Here is a 12,590-nt window from a genome sequence, read left to right on the forward strand (position 1 = left end):
TTTTTTGTTTCATATAATCAATTCAAAGAGAGCTAAAACATGGAGCAGCAAAAGATGTTTATACATTGACTTTTTGACTTCACACATCCTTTCTCATATTCTATCGATCTCCATCTTCCAATGCCAAGATACACGTAGGGAGTAGGAGGTATACATTTTAAAATTTTAAAGTTAGTGACTGATACGTTTTAATTTTAAAGTAAACTTAACTTAATTGTAATCTAATGCATTCTTTCTTTTATAATTAGATACTAATTTTTTTATTCCTGCAATTATTCTACTGAAATTAAATTTCTTCACTTAGAAATTAAAGCTTTTAGATCAAAAGGTTCTTAAGATGGTATTAAAATTAAAAATATCAACAATAATTTATGAATCATCTACTTTATACATGTATATAATTTTGAAAGATAATTTAGAAAGGTAGTATTAATAGATGTGAATTATTCATTATAATCGACCTACTTTTTTGAAAGAGAAACAAAAAAGAAAAAAACTGTATTAATAAAAAAGAATTAATATCTATACAAAAACACAATCATGATGTGAAAATATTGAAAAGTAGCTAGAAAAAATTACTTTCATGAATAGGGTATAGCAATCCATACATATATATTGATGTTAACAAGTTAATAATAATTTTGAAGAAAATGATGATCAAGAATTATGTAGATAAATGAATTGAATGAAAATGAAAATAGATGCAAGTTGATAATTTTGTGTTGACTTGTTTTGTGGGATTTGGTATGGATGGAAAATTGTTTAGCTCCATATATGGGATTCTCCCACCAAGAATTGAGTTTGATTATGGATGGGATGTAGGATGAAATTAATAAGAAAGAAGAGAGAAAAAGGGAAGAAATTTATTATTATTTTGTTGGATATGAAGATTGTAATGGAGAACAAGTTGAGTTTGTCGTCCCCTACTATAATCCTCAAGTCAAACATTGTAGGTCATCCTTTTCTGACCATTTGATTGCAACCATTTTTGGATCATACTTCCAAAACTTTATTCAATTCATAATTGCATATACATCCTATTATTCACATATTACAATGCCCAATAAACCATCCATTACTAATTTAATGCAACTTGACAACGTTTTCTCTATCGGTCGGTTCGATAAAAGTGACCAAAGTCTCTTGTTGATTAGAAAAGAAAAAAAAAAAAATGAATGGACACAATATTGCGTGAATACATTTATTTACATGATGCCATGAAGAATTTGCGTACTTTAAAAATAAAATAGAAATTATCATACTATATATTGTGGAGTACTTATATAGAGTTTATTTGTGTTTTTTACTAATTTTGTCAGATTAGTGTGGTTCATTCGTAGGGGTGAACATCGACATTTGAAAAACGGATCCGAACGATTAAAATTGATCGAATCGACACTTGATGGTCAATTTTATTAAAATATGGTCGGTGGTCGATTTTATTAAAAGGTTTCTAAAAACCGACCAAAATCGACCTGTTGAGCATCGTTGCCGGTTTCCTTTTTATAAACCGACCAGGTCGGTTTTCGACCTCGATTTTTTGTACAAAATTGATTGACTTGATCGATGATCACCCCTATTTATTATTGTTTAGAAATTCAAACAATGTCAAATATTGATTTGAAAAAAAAGGAAAACTGTACATGTACACATGATAGAATTCTCCATTAGTTAGTTTGAGGTTGTGTGGGTGATCTCAAAAGAAACAATAAATTTGAAAAATTTTCAATTATATAATAATTTTAAAGGTTAGGTATAGTTTTTATTCTTTTTAAATTCTAAAATCTCTTGGATCGAAAAATCTCATCTCAATATCGTTGTGATATATATTTATTGAACAAAACTAAATTAATTTGATAAGACGACACCTTTGAAATAGGTATATGAATTAAGAAAGATGACCGAAATGAATAAAATAAAGTGAAAAAGTTTGTCCTCCTTCATCTCAAAACATGTTATTCAACCTAAGATGAATAACGATGCCAATAAACTCTAAAAGATATCACAAAATAGATATATAATTGAGCCCGTCTTGCTTAAAACCTGAAAATAATCTTCTTCGCAAGTATCTAATCTATAGACTCATCGTAATTTTTTTTACACACCACAAAGTCAATCAAAAAAATTTCAAATCGGTTCGACTAACACAAATCTCGATACAATATATATATACTAGGACAGAAATTTAAGACTCAAAATGGTGAAACTATGGTGTAATATTTATCAAATAGTCTTTTCTTTTTTTGAAAGGCATTAAATAGAAAACATAATATTTCAGAGGATTAGGTGAATAATTGCCATCAAAGTGTACTATAAAATTCCAGAAAAGTAATATAACAAACATGTGGATTGCTTTGAATTTGATTACATTTTATTTGACATTACCATTTTGTATTAAATATTATATATATACATTTTTTAAAATTTTCTTCCAATATTTCGGCAGATATATAAATAAATATATATATATATATTGCCCATGAGAACATGAACGTGAAAACACTTCTTCTCTTCTGCTTTTAGTCAAAAAGAGGTTGGAAATAATAATAATAAAGATTTGACTAAAAAGACCTTAAACCCTACACTCTTACTTTTTTCTTTCAAACTCCATAGCTTTTTCTTTTTTGCGGATCCAATGGGCCCTTTCCCCCCTTGTTTTATCAGGTTTTAGCGTGAATCTGGTTTGTTATGCATTCTATTCGGGTCAAAACCGTGTGCACAGATCGCGGTTTCAGATCTATTTTTCTAGTTTGGTTTCATGAAGAAAAGATTTACCTGTGTTTGTTTACCAAAACTGGCCGAGCCTCCATGATTCCGGGATATATGTTATGTCGTCCTGCATGTTAGGATGGAACGTTGTCGTTTTTTTGCGGGGATCCGGTTCTTGAGCCCAAAAACGGCTGTCGTGTCCCTTCTTGGAAATGGGCTCCATCACATGATAATGGACCAATTATTGGGCTTTCGTGGGCCATATTCATGAAATACTATATTCCCTCCGGGAAAAAAAAATATTATATTAAGATACGGATGGAAATTTGTGATATAGATTTTTTTTTTCAATATTTAATAGAGTTAATGTTGGGACAAAATTATAATAAAAACTAAGATTCTAATTTTAACTATATGAATATGAACAAGGGGAAATTAAGAGAATATGTTTCATAACTCGTTATCCGCGGCGATAAGAATGAATGTGTATGCCATGTGAATTCTTATTAGAAAGAATAAGAATAAAACAAAAAGTGTATGACACATGGACATCTATATAAACAAAGTTTGAAAAACCAAAACACCAATATCTCATCGTTATGAACAATGATAAAAATTAGTTCAAATAAAGTGATTGAAAGTATTAAGTTTATATGGGTTATAGTAAATTTTTTATACCAATATTTAAGAAAAACAACATAAACAAAAAGTTACTTATACATAATAGAAGCTCATCAATATTTTTCTAGCGATCGCATTTGCTAACTTTCGTTATTGATTGTGTTTTTTTTAATTCTTATTACTACATAATAGTTGCAATAATATTATATTTGTTAGGGCACAATGAAGTGAGATTGGTCTAATTGGCAAACACCAGAATCTTCCTTTATATAGTATAGTAAACACAACATTAAATACCAAATATTAGGAAAAAGGAAGGAAAGATTTTGTTGGTGACAATTGACAAAGTGACAGGACCAAGCACTTCTCTTTTCTAATAATCATACATCATAATGTATAAGAAAATGAATTCTTAATTGAAACATTAAATAACAAAAGAAAGATACCAAAAAGGAAAGGGAACATCAAAGCAAGAAAGAAATTCAAAGATAACAATGGAGATTCCTCCCAAGAAAAAGAAGATAAAGAAAAACTTCGACTTCACTCTTCTCATTCTTCATCTTCAAACGTAGTAGAAGAGAAATTGATGGTCACAAATCTCCCAACTCTCCCAGAAAAAGAATAATGCAATTAGTTTCAAATCCCCTCTCCCCTGTTCGCCTAATTTTGTCACAAATATTCCTAACATCATTCTTGTGTGTGGAAGCAACATGCCGAACCTCCTGCGGCAGCATTCCGATTCATTACCCTTTCGGCATAGACGACGGCTGCGGCAGCCTTTATTACCGGAACCTCCTTTACTGCACAAATTCTGACAAATTAGAGCTCCGAACACCCACCGGAACATACCCTGTTTCCACCATTAGCTACTCCGATCCCTACATCCTAATCTCCGACCCAGATATGTGGGCCTGTCAAGACGGTCAAAATTTCCGCCCCACCCGACCCTTCATTCTCGACCCGGAAACCCACCTCTCTGTTTCCCCGCTAAACGATTTCCTCTTCTTCAACTGCAGCGAACAGAACGTGATGATTGCGCCCAAGCCGGTGTTCTGCGGGCGATTCCCGGACCGGTGCGACGCGTCGTGTGACAGTGCGAGTTATTTGTGCACGCACTTGCCAGGGTGTGAGACGGCGCTGGGGGAGAGTTCATGCTGCTCGTATTCACCGAAGGCGGTGGATTCATTGAAGATGATGGTTAAGTACTGCGGTAGCTACACAAGCGTGTATTGGAGGAGCGTTGGAGATGGAGATAATAAAGATCAGATTGCTGAATATGGGATTCGGATTGATTTTGATTTTCTTGTTACAACTACTTGTCTTGGTTGTCAAGATGTTTTGAAGGGCGGTGGGTCGTGTGGATTTGATGTTGAAACGCTTCAGTTCTTGTGTATTTGTGATGGTAACAATAATGTCACTACTTATTGTCAAGGTATTCTTCAATCTCTTTGCTTTTCCCCCCTTTTTCTTAAAAAAATTATTCAATTTTGACATTCGCATTTAAGGTTTTATTATTATTGGATAACTCTTTAATTTTTGAAACTTTGGTGAGTTTTCTTACCATTTTTTCATTATTTCTAACCAAACACTTCAACTTTGAGTTAAATTTGCTAAAAAGAACAAAAATCAAAATTTTAAACAGTAATATATATTTAGGTACAGTCCAATAGTAACTATATCTCCATACATCAAAAAGAATATTTTCTAAAAAATAGATCGTATAAAATTAAGTGTCATTTGAAAAATCTACTTAAATATGTTTTTTGTCTTAATTAAAATCTATTTTTCATACTTTTCAAAACTCCTAATTATTTACAACTTACTTAAAAGTAGATAGCCCAAGTAAAAAAAATAAATGAATAAAGTGATTTTGTAACTTGGATTTAAAAAAATAAAATATATGATTATTAAGTGAAGTTTAAAAAGTTATTGAAAACGATAAATAAATCAAATGATTATAAAAAAGAATTGAATTTAAAATTTTAGAGCTTAATTAGGATTAATTGACTGTTATTTAAGGTTCCCAATAGGAGATATAAGTTTTTTTTATTCTTCTTTTAGATAAAAGGAGGCTTAAGACTTAATAAGTTGATGAACTGAAATTGGAAGTGTGGAGATAGAGGTATATACATCCTTAGACTTCAAAGTAAGACAATGAGTTTGAATTTAAGCAATGAAAATACAGATGTTGTCGTTGATTTAATCCATCCTACTTGTGTAAGTGAGAAAATGATTGGATTTTACTTAACAATATTTGCATTTTGGGAACATGCAGATCAAAGCAAATCTAGTGTTAGCAATAAGCACCGAATAATTGCAGGTAAATTATTAAAATGTGCTAGTTAGTCAGTTTCTCTTAACATAGCTTTTCTTAAATGATGTGTATATGGTGTTAGGGTGTATTTGTAAAATTGGAGTTCGTAATTTAATTTAGTATTATAGGGACAGTGAGTGCGGTATCAGCAGCTGGGGCATTGGGAATTGCAGCAACTATCTTGTTTGTCAAGAAACTGAAGAAGGCCAACGCACCCGTCACATGTGGAGTTCAAACTAACGACAATAGGCTTTTTTGATTTTCAAATTCAAATACACACTTCTAATTCTCTTTCACTTTCTCTCTTTATTTCTTCTCTTTCTATTCAATACAAACTTCTTTTTCTCCCTTTTGGGAAATGGTCTCAAATGACATTAATATTCACATTTTTTGAAGTTTATGTTTGTAGTTTAAAGTTTCAGAAAGTGTGTGATATAAGCCTTTGTTAAAAGTTGAAAGAAAAACTATATTTTAACACTCAAAACACAACAAATATTAAAGTTAAAAATAGAAAGTGATGGACCATATATTATCTCATGATATTGGAAGTTGTATAAAAATTAATATAATCAACAAGGTTTGGCAAGAACGCAAGGCAAAGGGCCGGCGGCAATAGTCAAAAGAGGAGCTAAAGAGCCATGAGCAACAGGAAAAGCTTGAGCTCGAGTGTAGAAAGGGGTACAAGATCCCCAGCCTGTTGGGATGAAATAAGCCCCATTCATAAACACATCATTTGAAGATCTCCATTTCCATGTCTTCCATCCACTCTCATAAACCTCTCGCTTTGTTACCTACCACCACACATACATTATATTTAACCACAGCAACTTTTTTGAACTAAAACCAAAATAGATAACTTATCATACGAGAAAAACTTAGATAGATGCTTCTCTACCTTTCCTCCATACAAGAATAATACTTTTTTAGAAAAATAATCTAGTTTTGTTTTCTTTACGATAGAGAGAACGGGAGCACGTAGATAGGTGCATCGATCCACCTAATCATAATTATTTATTTCAACAATTTTACAATAACCAAATACCATTTTTAGTAAGCTAATAGTTCTAAAGTCACTTCTTCAAACTAAAAATAAAACAACAATTCAAAATCATTTTAAAGATTTTGGAACAAAAAATAAATAGGTGATGGTATGAAAATTTTCTCCAAAATCAATTGTACCTAAAATGATATTTTTTAAATAGTAAATTAAAGAGCAAATTACTAAGTTGCAATACATCTTGAAACTTATTCAAAATTTAGAATTGGACTTTAAATTTACATATATTTGTGTAAATTGTATTTATTGTGTAAGTTTGAAAATTATTGTAAGCTTGATATTTGAATCTTTTAACACTTTGAAAGTTTAGAAATTCAATTGTTATTATTGAAAATTTGGAAATGTAATTGCCACTGTGATATGATTTTTGCAGTTTGCAGTAGATTAAAATTACCTGCTTTGAGAAAGGATCGTCGGGAGCCATGAAGTAATTTCCTTGGCTGAAGATGGTTGGATCTGCACTGCCACCCATCGCATACATTTCCCATTTGTTGTACCAATTATTGGCAACATGAGCATATCCAAATCTCACCCTGCAAAATCATATATATATACTTTTCTATAAAAAAAAAATTCTACATTTTAATTTTCTACTCAAAAAAGAAAAAGAAAAAAAAAAAAAGAGGTCTAATTTTAGATTAGTTGAATTACCTGGGCATTCTTTGAACAAGTCCAGCCCCGAAACGATTGAAAGCTACCGTCACTCTCATGATTCTATCATCTCTAAATTCATCGTTGTGACCAAGAAGGATCACCTACACCAACCATTACTTCATTATTAATTAATTTAAATTTATTGTTTTCAATCCAAATTTTAAATCCTATACGCTAATCTTTTCTTTTTTGCTCCTCCAAGGTAATGTTGATTGTCTACTAGTACTCTGTGCCTCTTCATTAGCTTAAATTATTAACAACCATTGTTATCATTATTGTTTTATTAATTTGCTGATAGTTCTTTTACCAAATTAGAAGCATGTTCTAAAATATAGGTCAAAGGTAATTGTTGAACACTGGTTTTCTTTTTCTTTTTTCCAAAATAACCTTTGAAATTACAATTGAATTTGTCTCGAAAGGTAAAATAAATATATCCAAAGAAGTTTTTAGAATAAATATTTAGTATTTATTCTAAAAGGTGTTGTATAGTTTTTAAGAATTGAATTTGTGGGTAAAATTTTTAATTAGAAAGTAAAAAATATATAAAACATTAAAATAGGGTATTATAATTATTAAATAAATATGTGGTTAATTAGTTTATATGGTTAAAAAAGAAAAAGAGTCTACTTTATCATGTTGAGAGAAGTAATTATTGGAGATGGTGACGGCAGTGGAGGCATGAATGACGTCAATGAGCCCATCAGTACATCGAGCCAAATAGCAATGGTCGATCCAAATATGAGAAGAACTAAATATAGAAATGGCGTCACCGTCCGATTCTTGGCGGTCACCACAATGAGTCACCGTGCTCCTCACACGTCCAGGCTTTCCCGGCTTACAATCATGAATGCTGATCCCGTGGATTATGACGTGGCTCACATTTTGGATCGTAACACAAGGCCCATTGCTAATTTCTACTTTTGCCCCTCGCCCATCTATAGTCTTAAAGCTATTCACCATCAATTCTCTTTTAAGAGTAATCGCCATATCTCTTGCGAACACAATCCATAATGGCTTCAGTTGGATCACCCCAAAGCGCAGCGTTCCGGGTTCTGGATATTCCGGGTCGTCCGATGGGTCTGTGACTACGTAGATTGACCCGAATTTGCCTCCCAAGGCGTCGCTGCCAAACCCGACGGCACAGTCGGCCAGGGCGCGGCGGTTGGCTGCCCAATTGGGGTTGTTCCGCCAGCATGCGTCGATGGGGTTGAGGGATATTGGTTTGTCATAGTAGTTGTTGGGTTTGGGCGTGGAGATAATTGTGGGTAGGAAAGAGAGGAATATTGATAATAATAATAATGGGAAAGCCATGGGGTTTGGGATGATACTATTTTGTTTGAGAAATGGAAGTGAATTATAGGCAAAATGTGAGAGTTTAAATTGGTGGAACACACGATATTGACCGGGGCAGGGAGGGTTTAAAACCCAGATTTTGGTAAGGATTTGGTGGTGTGTATTTATTCGTGGTTACACTTCCACCACTTTCTTGCTTGATATCTTTGTTTGACGTATACTTTATGCACGAGATACATATATATATTTAGTTTGAAACGTGCTGGCACGAGATAATTTGTTTTTATTAATCATTAACATTTAATATTAATCCAGAGGGTTTGGGTAACAAATACACAAAGATTGAGTTGAAATTATGTGTATGTAATAATATTATATATACATGATTATGTGTATGTTATATTGGGGTCTTTGGTGAGAGCTAGCGTAGTCGTCGTCCTTGAGTTTCTTCAGAAAGTATTCAGAATGATGCTACAAAGTCTATTTGTCTTTTCCCTTTTGGTTTATAAAGTTATGACAAAATTTGTGCTCTCTCAATATTCATATAATTTTGACACGTGTCATAGAAACTCATTTCTTTTTTTGTCTATGTTATGATCCACGTTATTCTTCGAATGATCGTCAAAATATATGTGAGATATTGATTTTTCTTTAGAGAAAACGATATTAATATATATTGTTTCATATTAATACTATTTCAAAATAAATTTGTAAATTATCAATATATCAATGATATAACATAATTCGTTCCTAATGTAATATTAAGTATTACACCGATGTGTCAATAGTTTATCGTTCAAAATTTATCTTACATACAATATTATATAATATTGATGTATACATATTGGTTATTCAAAATTCATTTTAAAGACATTCATTAGGACATTGACAGTACTATATCTAAAACTATTCTAAATCAATTTCAAATATAATATTGGTATGTTAACAATATATCTATACTCAATATTCAAAATGTAACTCAAGTATATTCAATGGTTTCTGAGCAATATATTTACATTCATTCAAAATTCAATTTCAAGAACATTGTTAATGGGTCAATAATTTATAAGCGCACATTCAAAATACATTTAACAAACAAACTAGTGTACCGATATTGTTTGTACTAATTGAGAATTATAAATTTCAACTATACCAATTAGTGTACTAATAGCATATCAATAACCATTATATAATATTGTTATATTATTATTATGTCAATGTTATATTACCTCAAATTTCATTTCAAACGTGACATTCGTGTACCGTTGATATATAAGTATTTCTTATATATTTGTTCAAATATGTCAAAATATAAATCAAATTAACAATAACCTACGAGATTATTAATATGTACTCTAAAATAAATGAATAAGAATTTAAATTAAGTTCACAAATAATTAACATACGCAGGAATACTTGTTGAATGATAACAATAGTATATGAATGGTAAATTTGGTAAATCAATATAGCTTATATATTTTATAACGGTTACATTAGTTCATTGATATATAAAATTTGAAGTCTTTATCTTTTGTCCCCAAAATAATCTAACATCGTGGAATATACTTTAAAAAAAATTATACCTTTGTTTTAGAAAAATCAACGACAAATTAGCCGTGAAAACTAAACTCAAAATATATTAAAAAGTATATAAATAAAATTAAATATCTAAGAGTACCGGACTAATTAAATTGTGCAAACTTTAAAATATAAAAACAAAACACAATATTTTAACTAACAATTCTCAATATAGCAAAACGAATTAAAATAATTTTACATATTTTATAAATATTTTAAGTAGTATTGCGGTTTATTACGTTGAATGTTATAAGTATTTTAAAGTTTTGACTGTTTATTATGTTTAATTTCAGCTTGTGGTTGCAGACCTTTCTTCAAACTTGAACATTATTCAAAAACAGACTGATGTATAGAATTCAAAAACACCTATCAAAAGGATGCTTAGGTACACTTTACATATCATGAAGTCCTAATTTGGCTTATACTCACTTTAATTTAAATATTTTATGTTAAGAAATCAAATAAACGTATGTGTGTGTGTGTATATATAGAAACAGCCGAAAAGTTATTAGATGGTGTGAGTGAAACATTGATTCAGAAACTGCTTTCAGCTTTACGGCCAAAAAATGAAAAAAACTGGAGTAAAGTAAAAGTTATGAAGATATATATATATATGGAGAGAAAAAGCAAACCCTAAAAAAAAAAAAAAACTGTAAAAGGACAAAAAATATATCTAACTATGTGTGCATATCAACTCATTGATTCTAATTGTTCCCTAAAATTATGAAAAACCTGCTTTCGAAATCACTTATTCTCTAGTTGTTGAAGAAAAGCACAAATTCTTGTATCTATATTGGAAAAAAGCAGGAGTTTCTTTTTATTATATTTTTAGATATTTATAAATTTTTTAGCATTTTGAGGAGGTGAGCCAAAATTTGTAGAAGTGATATTTTAGACCCATATATCAGCCATCACTCAACTAAAATCAATCTCAACGTAACCCAACACATCTATCAAACAACAATCTTTGAATTAACTAAATTTGTTTTTGTCGATGAAAAAAAGTTATTTTGGCAGCAAATTATAATCAATATCTCAAACATAAATTTTAGTGTTCTCTTATACTTAAGAAGGAATCACTCTAAATGTTGTTCCAAATTCTAGTTGATTACTTCACCAAATGGGGTAGCTAAGAAGTAGTTAAATTGAAAGTTCACACGTGTAATTATACATTTAGCAAATTAAATCGATAATCAAGCTTGATGAACAATACTTGTTTAAATAAACTACCAGCTAGGGTCTAGCTGCCTGTTTTGCTTTTGAGATTTTGTTGCTTTTAGTTTTTTTTTTTCCTTTTTCTTTTAAGACTTGGGCTTTAATTTAATTTGTATCTAAGAAAGAAGGAAGGAGAGATAATGGGTTCCCGTTTCCACTTGTTCCTAATAATTCTCTGCCTACTTTTGGCTCTCTCTTCCATTGGTTACTCGGTCCCGACGGAAGCCACGGCGGAGCAACAGGCAAATTCCACCTCCGGCCTCCACAACCCAGATGCCAAAGTAACATCACCTTCAAAAATATGGAAGAACCCTGGTTTGGGATACACTACTCTTTTAAGACATGTAAGAACTAAAACATACATATACTTATATATACAAACGATTCATTAATACAAATATATTTAAGTTTTTATCTTTTGTATGTTGATTAAATTGTCTAATCATAATGTACAACGACACGATTTTTTTACTTCTCTTTTTATAAAAAAATATTTCGAACATTTCATTGATTTATTTTACTTTCATAAATAAGCAATGTTTAATTCTGATAGATCTAATAATTCATGTCATGTGACAAACTTGCTGTTTAAAAACTAATATTATATATAAAATAAACTTTGAAACTATATCATAGTTAACTTTTTAACTGTTATTTTCTGTCACGTGGAGTAAAAATATCAATCACACTTTGAAACTATATCATAGTTAATTTTTTTAATGACAGTATATTACTGTCAACAAAAGGAATGCACAAAATAAGAAAATAGAGGTATACATTGAAAAAATGACAGATTTTCTTTTTAAGCAGAAACTTAACCAGAAAATTTCATGTACGTTCAAAAATACAAAAATTAGCATTTCTTATGCCAAAATTTTCTAAGCATTTATGACATTATTCTTGTATCATGAAAAGTCATTTTTGTTGTGGTAAACTTTGAACAATACTTGAGTGCAACATCATAAATATCAAATAAGAAAACTAAATTTTTTTGAAATGATGTAAAAAGAATTGTTACGTGTGATATTATGTTGGGACACTTAGTTAGAGTTACAAACCGGAGTAAAACAAAAAACAAAATTTTATGGCATGAATGGGCTGAACTTGAAAAAAGATTAGTAGTGCTAAGTACTATTTAAATTATATGTG

At 30.6% G+C, this 12,590-nt stretch overlaps 2 protein-coding genes across 2 annotated transcripts; one reads left to right on the forward strand and one right to left on the reverse strand.

Annotated features, from left to right (window-relative positions):
• The first annotated feature begins 3,882 nt into the window (after positions 1–3,882).
• On the forward strand, positions 3,883–6,042 carry LOC103484627 (uncharacterized). Its single transcript, XM_008441806.3, has 3 exons — positions 3,883–4,762; positions 5,606–5,650; positions 5,773–6,042. The coding sequence occupies exons 1-3, from the start codon at positions 3,955–3,957 to the stop codon at positions 5,901–5,903; spliced, it is 984 nt and encodes a 327-aa protein (XP_008440028.1). The 5' UTR covers positions 3,883–3,954; the 3' UTR covers positions 5,904–6,042.
• Positions 6,043–6,139: 97 nt separating this feature from the next.
• On the reverse strand, positions 6,140–8,670 carry LOC103484628 (putative pectate lyase 2). Its single transcript, XM_008441808.3, has 4 exons — positions 7,983–8,670; positions 7,353–7,456; positions 7,096–7,234; positions 6,140–6,435 (listed from the first exon to the last, which is right to left on the reverse strand). Exons 1-4 carry the CDS (start codon positions 8,664–8,666, stop codon positions 6,214–6,216), a joined length of 1,149 nt encoding a protein of 382 aa, XP_008440030.1. The 5' UTR covers positions 8,667–8,670; the 3' UTR covers positions 6,140–6,213.
• Between the last annotated feature and the right edge of the window lie 3,920 nt (positions 8,671–12,590).

Source organism: Cucumis melo, chromosome 8 (assembly GCF_025177605.1).
Source record: "Cucumis melo cultivar AY chromosome 8, USDA_Cmelo_AY_1.0, whole genome shotgun sequence".
NCBI lineage: Eukaryota > Viridiplantae > Streptophyta > Magnoliopsida > Cucurbitales > Cucurbitaceae > Cucumis > Cucumis melo.

What these genes read in the sequence shown, in the direction of transcription:
- LOC103484628 (XM_008441808.3), bottom strand. Translation starts at nt 8,666, where the DNA reads ATGGCTTTCCCATTATTATTATTATCAATATTCCTCTCTTTCCTACCC. An exon ending in CTTGTTCAAAGAATGCCCAG is followed by an intron (nt 7,235 to 7,352) that starts GTAATTCAACTA and finishes ATGATTTTGCAG; the next exon opens with GGTGAGATTTGGATATGCTC. An exon ending in ACGATCCTTTCTCAAAGCAG is followed by an intron (nt 6,436 to 7,095) that starts GTAATTTTAATC and finishes GTGTGGTGGTAG; the next exon opens with GTAACAAAGCGAGAGGTTTA.
- LOC103484627 (XM_008441806.3), top strand. Translation starts at nt 3,955, where the DNA reads ATGCAATTAGTTTCAAATCCCCTCTCCCCTGTTCGCCTAATTTTGTCA. An exon ending in TGTCACTACTTATTGTCAAG is followed by an intron (nt 4,763 to 5,605) that starts GTATTCTTCAAT and finishes GGGAACATGCAG; the next exon opens with ATCAAAGCAAATCTAGTGTT. An exon ending in TAAGCACCGAATAATTGCAG is followed by an intron (nt 5,651 to 5,772) that starts GTAAATTATTAA and finishes TTAGTATTATAG; the next exon opens with GGACAGTGAGTGCGGTATCA.